The 22513-nt window shown below is 38.3% G+C and overlaps 2 protein-coding genes across 2 annotated transcripts in view; one reads left to right on the top strand and one right to left on the bottom strand.

Annotated features, from left to right (window-relative positions):
- LOC121197632 overlaps nucleotides 1-10497 on the top strand; it is a 51012-nt gene extending 40515 nt beyond the window's left edge. The window contains exons 119-141 of the mRNA XM_041061319.1: nucleotides 237-427; nucleotides 530-621; nucleotides 993-1123; nucleotides 1491-1615; nucleotides 1744-1870; nucleotides 2681-2893; nucleotides 2998-3168; nucleotides 3537-3683; nucleotides 3917-3966; nucleotides 4070-4202; nucleotides 4388-4470; nucleotides 4581-4707; nucleotides 5015-5205; nucleotides 5768-5858; nucleotides 6005-6125; nucleotides 6607-6788; nucleotides 7055-7210; nucleotides 7342-7475; nucleotides 7566-7699; nucleotides 7792-7886; nucleotides 8869-9214; nucleotides 9803-9856; nucleotides 10091-10497. Of these exons, the coding sequence (XP_040917253.1) occupies nucleotides 237-427; nucleotides 530-621; nucleotides 993-1123; nucleotides 1491-1615; nucleotides 1744-1870; nucleotides 2681-2893; nucleotides 2998-3168; nucleotides 3537-3683; nucleotides 3917-3966; nucleotides 4070-4202; nucleotides 4388-4470; nucleotides 4581-4707; nucleotides 5015-5205; nucleotides 5768-5858; nucleotides 6005-6125; nucleotides 6607-6788; nucleotides 7055-7210; nucleotides 7342-7475; nucleotides 7566-7699; nucleotides 7792-7886; nucleotides 8869-9214; nucleotides 9803-9856; nucleotides 10091-10194 (3198 nt within the window). The 3' untranslated portion in view covers nucleotides 10195-10497. The remainder of the gene's footprint in view (nucleotides 1-236; nucleotides 428-529; nucleotides 622-992; nucleotides 1124-1490; nucleotides 1616-1743; nucleotides 1871-2680; nucleotides 2894-2997; nucleotides 3169-3536; nucleotides 3684-3916; nucleotides 3967-4069; nucleotides 4203-4387; nucleotides 4471-4580; nucleotides 4708-5014; nucleotides 5206-5767; nucleotides 5859-6004; nucleotides 6126-6606; nucleotides 6789-7054; nucleotides 7211-7341; nucleotides 7476-7565; nucleotides 7700-7791; nucleotides 7887-8868; nucleotides 9215-9802; nucleotides 9857-10090) is intronic.
- Nucleotides 10498-10920: 423 nt separating this feature from the next.
- Nucleotides 10921-22230, bottom strand: LOC121197728 (calpain-1 catalytic subunit-like). Its single transcript, XM_041061456.1, has 22 exons — nucleotides 22094-22230; nucleotides 20266-20520; nucleotides 19935-20004; nucleotides 18924-19042; nucleotides 18702-18835; nucleotides 18424-18598; nucleotides 17937-18011; nucleotides 17749-17834; nucleotides 17394-17468; nucleotides 16998-17158; nucleotides 16126-16292; nucleotides 15671-15682; nucleotides 15349-15557; nucleotides 15117-15162; nucleotides 14882-14950; nucleotides 14156-14213; nucleotides 13958-14019; nucleotides 13685-13753; nucleotides 13414-13492; nucleotides 12827-12943; nucleotides 11973-12025; nucleotides 10921-11740 (listed from the first exon to the last, which is right to left on the bottom strand). The coding sequence occupies exons 2-22, from the start codon at nucleotides 20500-20502 to the stop codon at nucleotides 11714-11716; spliced, it is 2100 nt and encodes a 699-aa protein (XP_040917390.1). The 5' UTR covers nucleotides 20503-20520; nucleotides 22094-22230; the 3' UTR covers nucleotides 10921-11713.
- Nucleotides 22231-22513: the final 283 nt, after the last annotated feature.

The following is a 22513-nucleotide window of genomic DNA, read 5'->3' as shown; positions in this document are numbered from 1 at the left end:
CTTTTACATCTTGATTTTAGTGGAAAATTGCAGGCATGTATTATGATCAATATGTATTATGATCATATGTATGATCATATGTATTATGTATTTATATTATGTATAAATACATTTGAAGGTATTCTCAATGAATCCATGTAGTCATGAGGATTGTGCTGAGAGCATGTTACAATTCCCCTTGAATGCTAGCAAAGCAGTCTCTCATTAAATGTGTAAATACATGTGTATGCCATTAGGAGGATGTTCCAGACAATGTGAAGAAGGTGACGCTCCCCTGTGTCTGGTCTTTGGCCCTGAGCAGCAACCGCAAATCAGAGGTTAATTCCTGGTTTGACGTACGGTTGAGGAACTATCTTAGATTCCTCACCAAGAGCCTCATCAGCTCCACCGCAGTGCAGAATGCTTCATGTTTTGCCTTCCAGAAACTGTAAGCCTCTTTTTCACAGTGTCACAAAGCTCATTGACAAATGGACTATTATAGATAGATTAAATGATATGTAAACACTTGTGTGGTTTTCTTTTTAATTAGGGTTTCTGTAATGGGAAATAACTTCACATACAACAGCTCAGAGTTTGGACAGGGTGATGTGTACACCACCATCAGGACCTACTTGAGAGCTGGTAAGATTATTGACACTTTTGAGCAAATATTCCATGTATGATGGCTGTATTTTGTAAAACAATAAAATAAAGGAAATTCTAATTTTACCAATCTAATACTAATAACACCACACCTTAATTCTGATTGTTTATTCGACTTTGTGTTTACAGAGGCATTTCTCATTTGGTATAAAAGTATGCACATCCAGCTCTACAAAATAATTTGGATTTTTATGCAAAAGTATTGCTGGTACAGCTTTAAATGTCTCAGCACCATAGATGTTATTATTAAAAACTAATTTAATACCTTTATCTAAAGAAATTTAAATGACACTTGAACATATGTTGTGTTATTTATTGACAAGGTTTGGGATTTTTCCCCTTTTCCAAAGGTTCTGGAGCCAGATGTTACAATGCCAGTGATCCAGAACTAAACTCAACCTCCTGGTTTGTCAACTACATCGGCAACTTTGTGACATTTATCACTCTGGACGATCTTACCACCTTCGTCTCCACCACTCAAGTATGTCAAGCCTAGGAAAGGCTAAGCCTCCCAAAAATGGTCATGAAAACAATATTATGAGGAAACTTTTTGAAAGTGACTTGGTTTGCCAGTTGTTATTTGTATGCAAAAGCTGACATAGGTTATATTGGTGAGAGAGAGAGAGGGTGAACGAGCAAGACAGACAGACAGAGGCAGAGGCTTACAGTTATTGATCACAACGACCAGCTCCAGCAGTGCTCTGAGAGTTTGGTGTTTTTCTTACCTTGATATTTTCTTTGCCCTTCTATTTTCATTTTACTGTTTAATTATTTAAGTTTTACTGAGAAATCCAGGAGCATTTTTGAGAAGTAATTTACTGACTTACTTCTGACTGTATTTTTTTCAGATTCAAGTCTTCTCTGTGAACCAAGCCAACCTGGAGCTCTTTAACAACACAGCAATCCCAGCCAATGTAACCAACTATTACATCTCACAGCTTTTTACATTCAGACCAACCTTCAACCCTTTGAAGTGAGTGTCCACTGAATATAAAAAAAATGTCCAATCATACATAAAAGTTTGTGGGCAAATGTTCATGCTGTGGGTAGAAATGCTTTATATGGATATTTACATGAGGTTACATGTCACATTCCATCTAGGCTTCCAGGCTTTTTCCTGTGCTCTCCTGACATCCCAACTGTAGCATATTCCTCTGTGAATGAAGCTGATACCGTACTCATCTTGAATGAGCTGAAGAAATTCTGTAATGGAACAGAGGACTCTGAGGTACCATCCCCTAATGATTCTACAGGGAAACAGAGATTGAGTTGAATTTTTTTTTTTATCATCTTTTATGGATAGAATACAAAAAACAAAAGAAATGCATTTATTGTGGAGTTTGGCATTTGGCTCAAAAAAATTAAATATTGCTGCAAAGAACTCCATTTTATTGTTTATCATTACCTCTATTGGTCAGTACAATACAGCAATTTTTACTGTTGACATTTTCTGTGACAGGTTGGGCTCAAAGTTTTAAGCTTCATGAAGCGCTCAGTTTTGAATTAATTTGCTTGAGTCGAGTTTACAGTGTCTGAGTGTTTATTTTTAGCGTTCTCAGATAAGTAAAAATGACGTGTGTGCTCGCACTATGAGGGAACGACAACCTGTCCAGGGCTTTGCCATCTTTCATCCGGTGTATTGTATAAACGGACTTAGCCTGTCATGATCCTGGACTGGAATAGGATTAGATAAATGGGTGAAGACAGACATGAAAAAATGTCCTCCAAAGACACAGCCTTACTGTTACCGAGTTGCTGAGTCAGAAACCCTGACAGGTGCCACCATGTCTCTGAGCACCTTAGTTAACCTATTTAAAATTCTTAAGAACATGACAGTGGGGACATCTTATTGGTTTCATGTCCAAAATTTTAAGTGCACAATTATCATCTAAGGATGATAATTTTGACAATACTGTAAAAATACTTTGCATGATTCTCTTCACATATCTATCATATCTTCACGTATTATTAAAACTATAAAACAGTTAAATGTCCTCAGTCAGTTTTTTCATAACCAGTGTTTTTTTGGTTTCTATAGGTGTCTGCTGCCCTGGCATCCAACCTCCAAACCATCACAGCAGATACGTTTGCGACTCTTGGCAGTGCCAGTGCAGGCCTGACCAGCAGTCAGATCACATCCGTTGGCCCGTCAGTGCTGGTTTCCTCTTTATCCACCCTGAGAACAGTTAGCACCTGGAACCAAGAGCAAGCCACCACAATCATCCAAACCATAACTGCAGCTGGCTACCAGGTGAAGGCCCTACTGTCCACCTAACGCAGCTGATAAGCAATTTTCTGTATTTGGTTGAGCGTGGTTTTATTACATATAAAATGACCCTGTATTGTATTAAACAGATCAACACTGGATCCTCCCTGGAGTCCCTCGGCACACTTGTTGCTGGAGTTCCTGCAAAGACAATAGAAGAAATTCCAGCTTCTGAGCTACTCAGCATCTCCAAGAGCACCACCTTTGTTTCCAATATGCTGGCATCCCCAGCAGTTGTCCAAGAGACCTTTGTTAAAAAGGTACAAATTCAGCTTCTAACTGTATCACAACAGTAGTACAGTCCCATTATAACTCTCAAGAAGATGTTAGTACCATATATATTTTTCTTCCTGATTCCTTCAAAAGGATGTTTTTAAACTATTTGAACATTTGACATCAGGGAGACATTGCTGATCTAAGATGGAGATAAAAACATATGGAATACATAGGAGTAAATGAGGGTGTGATTTTCTTTTCTCTAAATCCTGAACCTGAACTTCATCCTTACACTTCTGAAACCAAACCAACACTCCTGAAAGTGAATACATAAAAACATGTTTTGTATGTGTTTGTTCTTAGGCATTTTGAGTTCTGATCAAGGTTTTAAATGCATTTAATCTCCTGGTAGATCATATCTGTGAACCCAAGTCCTAGCATGGTGGTGCTGAATGTCCCTGATACTATGGCAACTGAGATCCCACCATCCCTGCTGGTATTTTCTGAGGGGACTGCAGACATCAGTGTGATCAACAAAAAGAAATGGACGCAAGATCAGGTCAGTATATAGTTTCCCACACAGAGGAGAGTGAACTGGAGTTTGTTTTATCCGGTGTTTTTTTTTTTCACTCATGTTTAAGACACATTTAGTGCACAGTGCGACTCCACTTTGAAATCAAGAGAAGTGGAATTATTTTAGGATTATCAAGTGAATACCAGCCCAGAGATACTTATCATCAACCCATAAACCCCTTATCTGGCATTGAATTGTTCTGTTTTTTCTCCTTCTAGGCTGCCATGTTCTTCGGGACACTGGCTAAAACCAACTTTGACATTGAGCAGTAAGTGAATAGTAAATAGTCCTATAACTATTTATTTGTTGTGTTTTTTTTCCAAGCTCGTTAAGAGCCTTTTAACTTTGCGGTTTTCCATGCTCTCCCACAGGCTTTCTCCATTTGTGCTGCAAGGCTTCACATGTACAACAGTCCAGAGTATGACAACAACCATGATCCAGGGCCTGATCCGTGCCAGTAGACCGAGGAAAGGCAGGGCCAAGGTGAACCTGCAGGAATCACAGGTAAAGTCAAACAAAATGTATCTTAAACTAAATTGATTGAATACTTGACTATGGCTCTTTATCTGAAGCATATAATTAAAAGAAGTTGGATGTACAATACTGGAGTCATAGATTTAAAAAATGGTCTTTTGCGTTATGGACTATTAAGTTAGTATTGTTCTGTGTTTTCTCATCATTTTCTACAGCTGACTTGCATGTACAACCTGCTCAGTGGAGACATCTCCCAGAACTTCACCGATTATCCCTCAGACATGCTCCTCTACTTTAGGTAAGTCTGTCTCTGAGCATTTTGCTGTACTGACCTCATAAGGTGCCCCTGGCTTAAGAAACGTTTACATACATTAGTTAATTTTCCATCTTCATGTCTGTTTATTACAGCAACAAAGATGTCAGGAGAGCTGACTGCAGGTCATACTTCTCTGCAGTGGGTGCTGCAGACTTCTCTGTGGCCTCCAGCATTTTGAACAAGGGCTCAGTGCTGCTTAGTGAAGCCAGGACCTGCTTGGTGAGTGCCATTAAAATTATGGTTTACTACAACAAAAGTTTCTGTTAGGTGGGTAAATGCTGAATCACCATTCTATGGGATCAGTGAGCAACAGCATATGGCAGGAAATATAAAGATGAACATTTTGATGAACATAACATTTTATATAGATGCATATACTGTGTATGAAATAGTAAGATATTTCAAAGCTTGTAAAATGGAGCAAACCAGTCTTGGAAAGGAATTATTTATATCTAAATGGTACTGTTTCTCTACTTTGGCACTGTTGCACTTTTTTAAGTTAAATACTGTATTTTCAAATGTACAGGGCATAAACAGCATCAGTCTGAGCAGAGACAACGTGGAGGTCCTGGGGAACATGGCCTGTACTCTGGACAGCTCTTACATCGAGAACGCTGATCCTCTTATCCTGGAAAAACTCAAAGCCTGCAAAGACTTCTCTGACAGCCAAGTGGCTGCCATGGAGACACTGCTGCTGTCTGGGAAAACACCTTACGGGTACAGGAATTAAATCAAAATAAGAGCCATTCAGAGTAGATTGTAAAAGATAAAGCTGGCAGTATCAACAAATACAGTGTAAATAATAGAATTTATTCCTCTGTCCCAGACACACTGTTGAACTGTGTGGCATGTTTCCTCATTACCAAAAAGGAACACACACACTGTGGTTTATTTTCAGTCAGTTCCACATACACCATCTTTCTGCTGTAAATATTCACTATTGCACAAAAAGCTGAAAATTGCCACCAACAGCTACACCTTTTTCCAGGGGAAAATGGACTTGAGGTTGAAAGCCACACACAATAAAGGAGTGGGAAAATACTGAGAGATGGGCAAACACATTGTTGTTTTTGGTCTTTTGTTGGATTTGATGTTAATAACATAAAAGCCTTTTCCTTTAACTACGCGAAACATAGCATTTAATATCCACAAATCCTCACCATCTTTTATTTGGAGGTTTTTAGGTAGATCTTTAATGTCCATGCACCAAATAATTAATCCTATTACAATAAGTGGGTTGCAATGGATCAAGCAAGAATATATCATCTTCTGTTTTCAGAAATGCCTCCACCTGGAACCAGGATACACTGGAGAACCTCGGGATCCTTCCTTTATACTTCACAAGAAACATATGGGGACAGTTCAAAACTGTATGTGTTGCACTCTCACCTTGATCCAGTTTGATTCAGTTTTATATTAAAGTACCACATAAGAGATACCACATATCCACTTTGTGTTGAAAAACTATTCAGGATTTTATGTATATATGTCATGTTCTTTTTTTTTTTCTTTGCAGACAACAAAGAGAAGGTTCCTCAAGACTTTCATGTCAGACCTGAGGAAATCAAAGACAGAGAAGAGGAAGCTCAAGGCGCTGTTTCAACAGATCAGTGCCCTGAAGATAAAAAGAGGAGCAGGTAAAAGTTCATTTTTTTGTGTTTGATTTTACAAAACAGCTGCAAATACTGGAGCTGAAACAATTAGTTGATTAATAGGTCACTATGCTAATAACTATTCTAATAATTTAATAATCGTTTAAAGCAGGGCTGTGTAACTTCAGCTGAACAGTGACCCCTACATAAATGGCAGTGGCAGTCAAACCTCAGAGTGTACTGAATTGAACAAGAAATTGTGTTTTATTGCTCATAAACTCAACTTTTCATCTGTTAAGAGGCAAATTTTGTTATTTCTTCTTTTTAAAGTTAAGCAGTCCTGCTCTAAGTTGTACAGAAGCCAAAAATTTCAAACTAAATATTTCACTTTGAGGACATCACCTCAGGCTCTAACTGTAGATTACAGCCCGAGCTAACACAGTACCACATTTTACAAAACTGGTGAGTGCGTGTGATACTTGTGTGTCAACATTCAACTTATTTCTCTCATAATTATTCACAAAAGGCTGCACCGTGGGCAACATCACCCAAGTGACAGTTAGCGACCCCTCCTTCCCCTTTGGCTACGACCAGACACAATTTGACCTCTGCCTGGACGTCCCTGTTCTGAAGGACAATCTCAACTCTATTTGCGAGAAGGTGGACGACAACGACTTCCAGACAATCATTCTGAATAAACTCAACGAGGTGAATTTTGTGTAGTTGCCTGCAAATATTATTGGCTGCTTAGTATGAGTCATTTAGTATTTGAGATAAAAGAGAGAAAAAAGTACAGTATAAATATTATAGAAACTGAGATAGAAGGTGCCATAAACAAGGGCCTCACTGGTAATGAAATTTCAATGCAATTATGATAATGTTGATAATACTGCATATACTAGGGTAATTTCTATTCACGAAGGATATATTTCAGTACACTACCATATGTTACTCCACATTCTCTGCTCTCCCAGGCATACCCATCCGGTGTTTCTGATAGTGAGGTCCAAGTGCTCGGCTCAGTGTCACGTGTGGCATCCCTTGAGGACATTTCCAAGTGGAACATCACCAGCATTGACACCCTGGCAGCTCTCATGAAAGCTGTGGATGGATCATGGGAGGCAGCAAAGGTACAGTGTAGAGGGATTATGCAAACTGCAAAACATAAGAATGTAGAATCCTTAATCTTTATTTACCGTGTGGTAATAGACCCTCATACCTGTATACATTGGCTTACTCTGCTTTCTTTACTGTTGTCTAGAGCAAAGCAATCATCACCAAGTATCTGAATACTTCTGGGAACACCCTTGGCAGCACTGAGCTCAACAGCATAGACTCCAACCTGTGCTCCTTAGACATCAGCACACTGAAGACCATCACCCCAATCAGTATCAGGTGGGCGCCAGCATGTCGCTCAGAGATGCCATAGCGTGGCCACTGTGAATGATGATTTAGACCTAACACCGTATATTACTTTCTTGTCAGAAATGCCAAACCTCTGAATGTGGCGTCATGTTCGTTGGAACAGAAGAGAGTCCTGTATGAGATCAGCAACACTTCCTTCAGCTCACAGCGTGCCAGTCCCACCTCTTTTTACAATTTAATTATTCCCTATCTAGGTAAGAATGTGTGTTTCCTGTCTTTCTGGTTGTTTCTCTGCCTTACATAAAGTTCATCTTTTAATTTCCTGTTTTCCTTTCTGCTCTCACAGGTGGAGCACCTCTGTCAGACATAGTAGCACTGTCAACTCAGAACATTAGTATGGATGTAGACACTTTCCAGAGCCTGGAACCTGACGTGATTGCTGTAAGGATGTTTGTTAAAGAGCCAGTGTTTTGGAAATGTACTGTCTATTTATTTGTTTTCTTGTAAAGACACCGCAACTGACCAGAGGCCATCCTTCAGGATAACTTGTCAACACTGTAGTGCATTTGGGGGTCTGAGAGTAATTAGAGCCTGAGGGATTTTAGATTATATTACTGATCCATAAATGAAAGGAATAGTTCAACATACACCTGTTTGTTAGATGAAAAGATTGATAACATTCTCATATCTGTTTATTAAAAGCTGGTTCACATAGCTTAGCATAGACACTAGAAGCAGGGGGGAATGCTTAGCCTGGTTCTTTCCCAAGCTAACAAAACCTGCCTGCCATCACCTACAAGATTACTACTTAACATAGCTTATTTGCTTAATCTGTACAAAAACTCTAGTACAACTGAATATGTAAGTATGAGTATGAAAATGGCAATTTGTTGTTTTACAACGGACGAGCTAACCCTTCACACTGTCGAAGCTACCCAGCTGCTGGTTGTAGCATTATATCTAACACGTTTTCAAAATACAATGTAGGTTAGTTTACATCTGTCACAAATCTTATCTTGGCCTTTGTAGTTGGGTCTTTGAAATGATGACAGGTTGCACGGTTATATTAGAAACCCTAAATACAGTATGTGATCCTCGGTAATTTGTAACTCTTTCGAGTTATCATAACATGTTTGCACTAGTTTATTGAGTGCAAAAAAAGCTGCTGAACTTGTGATGCTTTTTATTGTATGAGTATTTCTCATTTGGGGCCAGTGTAAGAGGAGGCTCAAAGCCGTCAGCAGCAGAGTTTAAATATAATAACTATATCCATACTGGATTTTGAAAATACTATGAATGGTTTACACCAAAAGTGTCTATAAGACATGAAACAGCTTTCTTTTAAATCTATCCCTGTTGTTGATTGTCCAGTGTGTAAAAACTTCAACCCATTTCTCTTCATTGTTTCATTTGAAATGCTCAGAGTTTGACTGTGACCACTGTCCAAGGCCTCATGGGTAGCCATCTACAAGATCTGAAGGTGTTCGAGAACAACACAGTGATTCAGACCTGGGTGAACAGGCAGCTGCAGTCAGAACTGGACAAGCTGGGTCTGAACCTAACCACCAACAGAGCCGACCCAACTATTGCACCACCCAGCTCCAACACCAGCACAAATGCTTCTACATCAGCATCACAATCAACATCACCATCAGTATCGGCATCAGGATCTGCATCACCATCAGGATCAGTGTCAGGTTCAGGATCAGTATCAGAATCAACATCAGTGTCACCATCAGTATCATCAAGCACTGTTACAGACACACAGGGTAAAAATGCATATCCTCTGTATTTATTGAGTCAGTTAAGACTTTGTCCTTAAACAGTAGCTGTAAGCTACTTGCATAGTCTTGAGTAAGAACATTAGATTGTGGCAGGGGAAAACAAGGGTAATAGCTTTCAGGTGTTACATCTAATTTTGTGTTGTGTAAAAAAGACAGGTAAAACAGACTTTATCAGGTATGCCTTCTAACGTTCGGCCGTAATATTTGTTCCAATTGTAAAGCATATCAACCTATAAAAAAAATGAACAAGAACAAATATAGTACAAATAGCATACTAATGACCTGCAGCCAACACTGATGGACTGTTTTCAGCCACCAGAGGACGCAAGTGCACCACAGCCTGTGTTTGTGAACATTTTAGTGACAAGAACAAGAATATTCATGGCAATGTTATGATAATGCACCTTGTGTTTATTTAGCATGGCCACAGTATCTGGTGTTTGTTAATGCACCATTTGAATTCAACATATCCAGTTGACAGTATGCAAGATAGTGGTTTGACAGCAGATAAAGTAACACAACATTGTCTCACATGACAGTGCGCCAACTAACTAGATTCAATCTCATCCACAGGAAACACGAGCAGCACAAGTCCAAACCCGACCACTACTGTAACAACAACAAAAGGTGAGCAACTACAACTTCCTTCTACTTTACTGTTTACCCGCTGTATGCTCAAATGATGTGGTAATGAGTGCCCTGGCATTTTATTTGTTTAATCTTATGCAGGCTGGGACAAATATAATGTTTGATTTGTTTTTCAACCATGTGAATTAGACAAGAACTGTTAAAGAAATATACAATTCAGCTTCTGTGATAAATGAAATTTCACTCTAATTGTATGTTTTTGGTTTCTTCTAGCTCCAAGCACAAGTCATGGAACAGAGCTTGCAAAAAACCCAGCATCCATATTCCTGGCTGCTGTGCTGACAGCTGTGCTACAAATACTACAACAACCAGCCTAAATACATGTGTGACTTTAGCATTCTAATCAATAATCAATAATTATTCAATTATTTTTTCAGTAATTCACTGAGTGTGATTCATTGATGTTATTTATTCAAGCCTAAAGAAAATTGCTTCATTGCAGCTGCTTCATTTTTGCTTCACTCTAATCTTTTCATATTATAAAACAATCACAGGAATCTAAATAATATATATATTTAAGTGGTGATCAGGATTTTACTCTATATGCTGGAATTTTGAAATTAAGCACTGCCAATAATAACATTTATTTTTAATCATTATTATTATTAACACAAATTTACTGCAATATCTATTAATCTATTTAAACTGTATTTCTTGTCATTAAATTAATACATGCATACTAATAAATATCTGATGCTGTGTGTCTGTATCTCTGAGCAGATTATAAAGAAATTCAATACGTGTTTTTTATGGATTTTACCTACCACAGTCAAATCCATTAATAGGTAAAAAATAATCTGGAAAATTGTCTTCCTTGCTAAATTTGGACTGAAAGATGAAGAGTCTAGGTCATTTTAAGTAAGTCATTTTATATAGGACACAAAGAAGCGATCAAAAGGCAACACAGAAGTTTGTTTTTCAGTCAGTTATCTAGAGGTATCTAGAAAATGGACACCTCGAAAGCCATTATTTGTGTGTATATCATGTTAAATAAGGTCTCTATTTATAAGTTATGAAAGAAATATTTATAAACAACAAAACTGTCTGGATAATGTCTTTATTTAATATAAGTACAAAGTGATTTTAAAAAAAAATAAGCATGATAAGATGCTGATATTTAGCAAGTGCAACATTTACCATCGTTGCCAAATTTTATGGCAATCCATTCAATAATTGAACAATTGTTGAGATATTTAAGTTTAGTCCAAATGGTGAATATGCCACTTGCATGGCCAAAAAAAAAACAAAAAACAAATTCACACCCAAGTAACACAAAAAGTGCAGTAACCCACTTAATATGAATGAAGCACCCAATCAAAGAGACTAAAATGTAGATTTAAAAAGGTACAGTATTTTGGCTATGTATCATGGCATAGGTTCTAATTGCAGATTAACTTGATTTTATAGTATATTCATGGTTCCAATTTGGTTTTCTATACAGTTCTCTCTAAATTGAGCCTTAAAAAAACCCAAAACTATTTCAGTACTCAGTGTGGCATTTGTAACAAATGTAACATATGAATAACCACAGTAAAAATGACAACATGCTCCTCAGCAGTGGAAAAATGCACGTACCATTACAAGTGTAACAAGTAAGCAAAGTTGCAGATTCCCAGTGCTGTGGTGATTAAAAAAATTAGTAGCCTCTATCTGCTAAACTGTGCATGTCTGCCCCATTTGTTCTCCCACTCTACTTTGAGGTAGAGTGATGTAAGTGCCCTGTTGTGTTTCCAAACCATGTCCTAACAACTTTGCAAAAGAATATGTTTTGTATTTTATTTTTTGCTGTTGCTGTAATGCCAAGTGAAGCTTGCAGCTCATTGCTCTTCGGTCAGGTTAAGTGTACATCGAAAGGTACATCCACTGTAAACAAAGACAGGATAGATTATTCATGTGTTTGAGTGTATCTGTCACATTGCTTAAAATCATGATTGTTTCATCACAGAAGACTAAAAATGTAGTACAAACATGCCAGATCTTTCAGGACAACAGACCAGAGGAATGGTATTTTAAGGAAAGACTATTTTCAAATCAACAGCTGTAATGAAAGGTTAAAACCATAAACTACCGTCAAATTTAAAGAAATATTCATCACCTCTGACTCGCGAAGAGTCATGTTCAATCCATCCGACAACTGGCCGAAGATTTCTGTTGAAAAAGACAAAAATTCTTATTTCTCCAGAAACTGTGAAGGCAAGACATGCACATGTGATGGCAGACGTTCAAAATGTCACTCTCATCAGCAGGACGACTTCATCTTCGCCCTCTCTGCTGCCTCGTGTGAAATAATGGCAGACTGCTGATACAATGCAATGCACACATTAAGTTGTGCACACCCTGTGGTGATCAGTAGCCTTGAGAAAAACTGTAACACATGTCAAAATAATATAAATAGTATAAATAATAAATAATGTACATTTGAAAGTTTAATCATGTACCTTATTTTAAACTTTAATAGCTTAATGGAATTGTGAGTCTCATGGTGGTTCTAAAGAAAATGTTAGTGGACACTGTGCATGTTTCATCCATGGAATGAATGAATGAACTATTGACTGGATCCACAGGTGTTTTGCATCTCAAACATTTTTGTTTCTAATTAACGTAACACAATCATCATGGTGGCTGCTGCAGCTCCATTCTCTTTTTCTCCCTCCTCTAGATCCAGATCTCCACAGTCTTGCGCACTAAACTGTCCCGTTCTGTGTTCTCTTTACCTGCCCAGTATCAGCCACCATTAAGAACTCCCCTTCTGCTCATCACCTGACCAATCACTTCACTAACCAGCTGCACCTTATCACCAATTAGCCTCAGTCTACATAGAAGGCAGGTCACTCTTAATTCACCCACTAGTTAACTGCTTGTTCTGCCTCAGAGTGTTTCACTTCCTTCAGTAAACGCTTATCTACTTTAAGTGTTTTCCACTGCCATCAGCAGTCCAGATGTACTCACGGTACATGCAGTCAAAGCGAAGGATGAGACTGATAAAACTCTCCAGTGTTATGTGTCCAGAGGAGCCACCGTAGCGTAGAGCCATCAAATTCAGCATGTCATCGCTCATTCTCTTTCCTGACCAACACATACAGGGCAAGGGTTCAGGCAACATTTTATCTTAGCAACTAGCTCTTATTTTCATTATCGATTCACCTGCAGATTTTACTTTATTTCACTGAGCCATGGCACTGTCACACTGTCATAGCTCACTGGGACACTTGAATAGGACAAAGCCATCATTAATGTCATTGGCAACACCTGTCCTTTTCCTGCTATGACAAGCCAAAAGGTCTGCTGTGAAAAAGGCCTGTTGTGCTTTGACTGTCCATGTTAGCATGTGGATAAGTCAAATGCAACTTGGCTCTGTTTAAATAATTCAGTGTTTATCATCGTGTCCTTAATCTGTTTAAATAACTTCGTCAAACACATTTTGTATTTTCTGTTTTTGTGCACCTTTTATCATATTTAAAATAAGGGGGATAACTTCCAGGTTGGTTCACTTATGTGTGTTCATAGTAGACAAAAAGGACTGATTGATTCTCTACCTGTGGCCATGATTGCATTCCTGAGCTCACTCAGTGACAGTGTTCCTGTTTGTGAAACATCAGTGCGGAAGAAAATGTCCTGAGTAAAGAGAAAACTGTTATGTGAAACTCTGAGCCCAATACAGCAAGAACACACAAACCCCAATTAGACAAATCTCTTTGATCTAAATCAAGATGAATCCCAACCCTATAATTAATGTCTGTAATTACTGAAAACAATGAGTCATGATTTGTTCTGTTATGAAATTTTTAACCTTTACTTGGTTCCTACCTTGTATGAGACCACCTTCTTCCACAGACGCACAAATTCCTCACCATTCAGTTTTCCTGTGATAGATGTCTTTAAGCCAGCATTAAGGTATTAAAACAGCACATGCTGTTTCACGTCTTGAAGCCTGACCTTTCAATATGTTCATGTCTATTAAATCAGCAAAAGAGCCGAAAGGTTTTGACGTGTCCTACTTTGCAGTTGAGACAGAGAAAAAAACACATAGTTTTCTAATAGCCTACAGCAGGTCACAGCAAATACCACAGGAGAGGATACATCCATCAGAGCAACCATGCTGCGACAGGCATCAATGCTGAAGCCTCCAGATTTCAAGTCTCCTAAAAAATAATAATAATAATAAAATAACAACAATATATATATATATATATATATATATGCAATTTTGCCAAACACAGCAGTAACAGAGAGGAGTATATGTGAATATTTTTTGAACTGAAGATTTATAGTTCAAACCTTTCAGGATTCTGTCATTTAGAATCATCTGGAGCTGCTCAGCATCCACTTCTTCATACTGCAAATGAAATAAAACCAGTGAAAGACTTATATTTGGCTCACATGTTGGTTGTCTTTCACAGTTACCTTTATATTGTGGCTGGATATAATACTGTATACGATGTAGTTGGATATAAGACTATAATATGCTACACCTTTATAGATGCTGTTTAAAGAATGTTTCTATGACAACATTTTAAAATTGCTGACAACAAAGAGACAATAAACAAAAAAATAATGCCATAGTTCAAATAGAAAATACAGTGCATAGATGATTGTGTCTCTAGTAGAACTACATTCGCAATGTTTTTTATTATTAAGTATGATAATTAAGTACGATAATTCACTTTCTTGCTGAGAGTTAGATGAGAGGTTTAATACCTCTCTCATGTTTGTACACTAAATATGAAGATACAACAAGTAAATGCTTTGCTTAGTTTGACTTAGCAGAAAGAAAGGAAGCTGTAGGAAATAGCCTGACTCTGCCCAAAAGTAAATGAAAATCCACCCACCAGATCCTCCAAAGTTCACAAATTAACATGTTAAATCTTGTTTGTTTAATCTGGACAAAAGCAATAATAAAAAGGTGGGGGAAGGGTGTCAAGAAAAGATCTTGTCATTGAACTCTCAGCAAGAAAGCAAATAAGCATATTTCCCGAAATGGCGTCTTTAAGACGTGCAAATTACCTTGTCTGAGTACTGACGGAAAATGGTTCTCTTATTTTCGTCATCCACTCCATTTTCTGCTGGTACAGGCTGCAAAAGACTGAGTGCTTTCAGCTCCAGATGAATTAATGTACTGGGCAATATGTACAGTATGTCATGTACTATCTATGTAGTCAGTACAGTAAACAGCATAGAACAAAGCAACAATACCAAAATAATATGAACATCGACAATATATTTGAAATACATTGCGCACCTCTTCTTCTTCCATGTGTTCGTGGCTGTGGCCACCAGAATTCTCACTGAGAGGAAAGAATTGGAGTTAAGAATCGGATGGTATCTGAACCCAGCAACTTTACTGTGAGGTCAAGACTTCTGGAGAGCTACACTAAGGCTAAGCTAGCTACCAGATGGTCAGTAAATCCCTCCAAATTCTTGGCCTGCTTGTGAAACCACAATGCCTTTTCTTCTATTTCTGAACGACTTACTGGATGTGGGTCTCTGCCTTGGACAGGATGGTCAGGATGAAGGAGGCCGTCTCATTGGGATTAAAGGTGGATGGCACAATCAGGTATTCACCAGGCTTTAGCATGAGGAACTCCATCACCTCACGAGCGTTCACGTAGGTTTTAGTTTGGGCCACAGGTCTGTTTCTGCTGAAGAAAGAGGCTGGGAACTTCCCTCTCTCCGCCTTGAACTGCAAGGCCAGTAATAAGTAGATGCTTAATTTCTATGCATCTCACCATTCATCTCCAGTACAGATGAGCAGTGTTTACTGTGTATGAAGACTAGGATAAAAATGTTACTCACTTCTTCAGTCACCTTGGATGAAATCAGTGGAAAATTAGTTCATTTTGGGGACAAAACAAAGCAGTTAGTCCAAGTGAAATCATGACATTATGAAGACACTCAAATATTGCAAATGCAAATCGTGGAATTTAATTATCACTTTTAGGGTTTATAGGGCTTTTATTTACCAAAATTCAAGTACATCTGCTGCAGATATTTTGTTTTGCTGATGAGCCACAAAGCTGTACTTTTTACTAAACATACTCCTTGCAGCTAACTTTGGAAACCAGTACTAATGTTCCAGTGTGTTCAACATGATGACACACAATGGCTGGGCATACAGAATAGTTTCTTTTTTGTTTTCATTTAATTTGAGTATTTTCAGCAGCTACTTTCCATGTCTGTGCAAGCTGTATTTATAATAGTCTGTCAACTGTGACAGAAACAAAAGCCAAAGGATGAAGAGCAATATTCACCTCAAATACTGAGAATCCAATGTGGAGATTTTGGACCAGACGTCTGTTCCTCTTGTCAGGCTTTTGCATGAGAGACACCAGCATGTTTTTTTCACCCTGCTTTTCAGAACACTCACTGAGTAATTCGTCAATCGTGATCCGATACTGTGGATTAGTCCAGAAGCTCCCTGGAAACAAGAAGGCAAAAAACTTTGCATTATACCATTTTGCCAAAAGTACGCTGAATCAGGTGAATAATTTAAAAAGTTAAGAACAAGGAGCAATGACAAACTGAAAAACTGAGCAGAACACCAGACTAATCAAACAGACATCCCAACAATGGTCTTAATCACAATGTGGGATTGGATTGAACCATGTTTGATTGGTTTTCGGACTGAAGCCAGAGATGGTGGAGTGTTGAAATGCAAAGTAGTTGCTGCCTTTTTTTTTTTTTTTTTTTTTTTGGAATGACAGGAATATAGAATGTCACCACCTTTATCCATTACCTGAGACATCAGTGAGTGCCAGTGTCACAGCTATTTTTCTGTACTGAATCTGTCAGGAATAATCTTATTGCAGCCAATCCATTCTTTCTTGCCAAATTCTGGAGAGTGCCACTGGAATATTTATAGATTTTGAATGAAATTAATTATCATCGGTTAATAACTTTATGCCACTTTTTCCAAAAGTGATTATAAAGTGATCAATTAAATCATAATTTATTAAAAACATAATTTAATTTGCAAATTATTAACTCAGCTCCTTAGTGAGTTTCCATTTTGCGATAGCTTTAAAGTATTTTGAGGTCATTTTGCTCTTTTTAGATAGTATAGAGCAGACATATTCAAACTGTGTGAGACAGTTTTGCTTAACTCCAGATATTCTGAAAATACCATGGTTATTCATGCATCCTCCAGCAGTGGTTCCTGCAACCCATCTGCCCTCATAGAATGAGGTCTTCCAATGGCAGGAGGAGCTTCCATCAAGGAAGTCAGGACAGAGGCAGCAGATGTCAAGATCTGTGTAGAATCTACAGAAGTCCTTCAGGGTCATCCTGTTGAAATCAGACATTTATTTAGATTAGTGTTAGTGTGTTAGTGTAAATTATACTTATAGTGTAAATTATAATTAAATTCTAATGGATCTCTTGGTTTCTTTAATGAAAAAATATGTATGGAATCTAGTCTCATGTCTGCTTTTGTACATGGTACCTGATACACTGTGTTGTCACAAAACACTTTGCATTTGCCATTTTTAGAAATGAAATGAAATTTAGATTTCATGCTTACCAAAATTCCCCATCATCTCCCACTGAAAGGCACATCTCACGATCTGCAGGGCTCACAGCACGCCACAAAGGCGAACTTTAGAGACAATTTGTCATTGAGGGAAGAGAAATCAAAAGAAATATTGTTATAAATTGTTCTTAAAATGCATGTCTAACCTAACTAACTGACAAAGCTGACATTAGCTTGCTGAAATATGACCTGTTCAGAGTGAACTGTTCAAGAGTTACATTATGGAAAGTGTAGGATCCTGTTTTCATGGAGCTTGTCCCTGCAGACTAGTTGAGTACTTCTTACAGTGTGTACTTCAAGATACACTGTAAGAAGTATGAAGTTGCTGGGTGGGAGCTGTGCTTACTTATCACTCCAGTCTCCAGCCCACTCTCCTTTGCCCCAGGGGTTCCACAAACGCACCAGGTTTACGATTCCCCCTTGGGTCATCACCTGAGCAGCAATCATCACCAGAGAAAGTACCAGTGTTATTTATATAATACAGGGTTTTTACAGATATGTTGCAGTGCCTATGAGGCAAACGCTGCCCTTCACCTGTTTCACACCCGTGACAGTGTAGGCATGGCCTTGAACCAGTCCATTTGGTAGTACGGTGTTGGCAGATGTCTTCTACAGACAGAGATATGTCATCATTGCAAGGAGTTTTACTCTTGTGCAACACATAGTAACAATTAATTGAGTAAACTAGTTAAATTACCAAATTAAATTACAATCACAAAAAAATGACTTCTTTTTCCCAAGTAACATTAGCGATAACCTCTACTGTTAACCTCTCACCAGACACACCCATTTTTGGGAGCATTTTCCTGCTGTGACAAGTGAAAAGAAAAGTCTGTTATCACATCCAGTGTCCATCTTAGATATTGCATTAAGACAACCTTTTTAACTATGGGCTAAGATTAATATGCTTTTATGAAACGGGCCCTTAATGTCTTGCACAGAGACCCTGAAGTGTTTCAGCAAAGTTTATAACAGCAAAAAGAACCAGCTTTCTGGTTCTGTGTCATATGTTCATGCTTACCCCCTGAGGTGTACCACAACCCATCAGTGACCTGGATTGGCCAGCTCTGCACATCAGCTCCCACAGGTTTGGAGGAGGATCTGACAACTCGATGCATATGTGGACACCACCAGTGAAGTCCACCAAAGCCTCAGCAGGTGTTCCAGCATTCATGTCTGAGTAGGAACCACATACCCTGACAGTGGGGGTGAAATTACTTTTTAGAGACTTTCTGAAAATCTCACTCTGAGTAAAGAGATTTTATGACTGAGAAACAATGCACTGTTTTATCTCCATACTTGGCATAGGCTTTCTCCAGCAAAGCAGGCCAGAATTCAGTTGGGTCTTTGGAGTGGACAAAGATTAGTCTGCCATTGATTGTTGGCAGCTTGTCATCAATGACAACATCCACCCACCTTCCAAATCTCCAGAACTGAACAGTTGACAAAGGAGAGAATATGAAGAGGTTTATAGCAAAATGAGATGTTAACCATAATTGTTGATAATGATTATTGGTTTACCCTGAAGTGGAACAGTCCGCAGTAGTCCTCATCAAATTTTTGTTCAGTAGGAACAACTTGCTCGAGGATGGAATTCTGGAACGTCAGAGCTCCAATAGATGCAAGAAACCAGCAGTTTCCTGAATTAAACAACAACAACAAAAAAAGAGTCAGAGTTTTCAGAACAATGTGCTATGCAAGCACAACAGTAACATTTGAATAGACAGGTTCTTGCCAGTTGAGAAATTACCCTGTTCCAGCTGTCACAAGATTACAGATGAGAGTAGGCTATTTTAACATGAACACCTACTTGTAACATTGCACTGGCACTGGGAGAAAAAAATAACATTAGAATTACAATATTTGAATTACCTCTCTGGGTTGGATGTAAGGGTGTTGTGTATTAATGTAGCCCCAACTACCAGTAGTTTCCAGTCTTGATTTGCTAGCATATAAATTTGCTGTAAAATTGATTCTTTGAATTATGATCAAATTAAAATTAGCAACTAAGAAAAAAAAAGATATTATAAAGGGGAGCTCTTTCCTGTGTAACCAAGAGACCTATCCACAAAGCCAGAAAACGAGGAATGGAGATGAAATGAAGAGGCTTGCAGATTTTGTAAGGCTTTCTTCCAAAGTTTGTCATGACTATTGGACCAAACAATAACAGCACAGCCCAGTGTTTGGTGATTTTCACGTGACAACATGCCTCAGTGTGTTTAAAAGTGTCATTGTACAAACTGTACGTTGCAACAATATATATATATCAAAATGTAGCAAGATATGTAAGTTCTGCAAGATCTCATGGATATTTCTTGGCAAAGGTTACCTAAAGAGATTACTGAAGAAGAGATGTTTGAACATTTTTAAAACACTCGATTTGTGCAGTTTACTGCAGATGTGAACTTTAGCTCCTCTTATGATATGTAGCTCTCTGACCTTTTGTCTTTTCTGCCTGTTGTTTGCATTGCCATCTCTTGATGGCATCGCTGGAAAACCAGTCTATAATTACAAATAAAGCGACTTCCTTACCGACCAAACCTTGACCAAAGTCAAATCTGGAGATGCCATCAACAATAAAAGATGGATTGGGAACAATTTTCTGAAACAGAGGAATTGTTGAGAACACAAAACTTGTTAAAGGTTTTATATTACCACTGTCAAAAAACAATACAGTAATACACTACAACTATGACCTGCTTTGTCAGATCCCAGCTGTTTATCCATAATAATTTCTATATGCTATATTTCTATATTAATACTGAGCCAAAAGAGTCATGGTTATGTGAAAGGGTTGCTAGTGCTGCTGATGTGGCTCAGAACAACTTCTGTAAAAAACTTACTTTGCATTGAAAACACTCACCGTTGGTCTCAACCACTCAACTCGGGCTAGGTCAGAAGATGTCAGTATCCCTTGGCCGATGGAGTTCCTGTCAGGGGGGAACATTTCGTCAATGTACCTTACCCGTCGGATGAGACAGTACTGTTTCAGCTGCTGGAAGTCTTGGTTGAGGAACTTCTCAGGGTTGGTGATGGTCCCATAACCATCTTTCTTATGACGTGCATTGATGATGTTCATACACACACCCGGGGGAGGCATTGCTGCAGTGGTTGAGATCTGTTCAGAAAAACCTGATTTCAAACAATCTTGACATTAAATAATTTGCACACAAAAAAAGCTTCATCTTAAGTCGTTTTAAAAAAGCAGTCGCTAATGGGCATATGGAGTTCCCCAAGGCTCAATCCTTGGTCCTGTTCTATTTCACATTTACATACTTCTGTTGGACCATGTTATACAAAATAAAATTATAAACAACCATAATTATTCAGACGACACCCAAATTTACCGTGCTCTGTAACCCAGAGATTATAGTCCTACAGACTGCCACTGCAAGGGAACTGAATAAATAAATAGTTGGATGTGCCTGAACTTGGCTGAACTAGGGGAGATAATTGTCTTTGTTGGAAGGCTGAGAGTTAGTGCTCATCTCTACTCTCTGACTCTGAAAACCAAGTCAGAAATCTATGTGTAGTCTTAAACTTTAACACATCAAATCAATTAATAATCTGCATTTTACAAACTTAAAAACATAGCAAGAGTCACCAAAATCATGTCTAGAAAGGACTTATAGTGGCTTATAGTGAGTTATAATGGCATGTTTTCATTTCCAGCAGGTTGGATTACTTTTCTCAGGTCTCAACACCCACCCCCAAAAAAGACTCTGACAACTTAAGCTCATCCAGAACGCCAAACAAAGAGCAAGAAAAGTGAACACATCACACCAGTTCTCAGGTGTCTGCACTGGTTTACAGTAAACAGAGAATAGGCAGAGAATTCAGCTCACAGTAGTGCTGCTTCTCTATAAGTTGCTCAACTGCTTAGGATCAAAATCAACCCTGTGTCCTAGAAATCGTGTGTATACAAGTAAACAGCAACAGTAATGTTCACTTTTTAATTAGTTAGTGCCATAAATATTAAATGTATCCGTAATAGGAAACATAATCTGGTCACAATTAAGTTTCCTGCAAAACAAATTGACTGTTGCTGTTTGGTAGTTTATAAATGTACTTTTTAGGACACAGCCTTGTCAAAATACATCTCTAGCTGTCTTTTATCAAATAACCCTCTCAGGTCATTAGGTGGAGAACTGCCAACTGTTCCCAGAGAGCAAACCAAACCAATGGAGAAGGATGGTTAAGTTAACATGGGGTGTCAGTGACCTCATTTGTTGATGACAATGCCTGTCTTAAATACATTCACATAACTTTAAATTACAGATCTTTAACCTTGGTTTGTTAACTCCAAAAGAAGAACTGCTGTGCAGGAAATAGTCTAAGTAATGTTCAAAAGTAGATTGGGGAGGTGTGTTTCATAAATTCATGAGGAAAAACATTAAGTATAGAGTCGCTCCGACTCCAGCAGACTACATGGTGGTTAATCTGGCTCTGCAGCTACAGTAAAACACAGGCAACACCAAAGCTTTATTTATTTATGCATGACAAAAAACAAAATGACTGAGAAGTAAAAGACACTGTGCACTGCCAGTCATGGTTGTTACTTAAGATTGTAGGAACAGTCATTTTCGTTGTCTAAAATGTAACTTTTCAAAATGACAATACCACAAGTTGCCTAGCTGTGAGTAAAATGACCTGTTAAAAATGTTACTGCTGTGTGAAGATCTTTATCTTACCTCACCGGCCACAGAGAGAAAATGCTGAGTGTGGGTGGATCAGCAGACTCAATGAGCGCCAGTGCTTTTACAGCACCTGCAAACGCCTGAGGCCACAACTGTCAGCATTCATTTAGGAAACTCTACCCGGGGCTTTACCTGGTGCAGACAGACAAATATACAGATACACACACAGACAGAGAGGCGGGGTGTGTGTGGTGGGGCGGGAGGAGGGGTAGCAGGCCATGATAAGACTAATAACAAGAAGACGATAACAGGACCAGTAATGGGACCGATAATAAGACTAACAATAACAATGATAAATCTAATAAAAATAAGACAAAAACTTGGAATAATAATGTGATGTGATGTGATGATGAAGATGAGGAGGAGGATTTTAAATTCTATTCTTGATTTTACAGGGAGCCAGTTCCTGTCAGT

The sequence above is a fragment of the Toxotes jaculatrix genome, chromosome 17 (genome assembly GCF_017976425.1).
Source record: "Toxotes jaculatrix isolate fToxJac2 chromosome 17, fToxJac2.pri, whole genome shotgun sequence".
NCBI lineage: Eukaryota > Metazoa > Chordata > Actinopteri > Toxotidae > Toxotes > Toxotes jaculatrix.
This window is presented reverse-complemented; position numbering and strand designations above follow the sequence as displayed.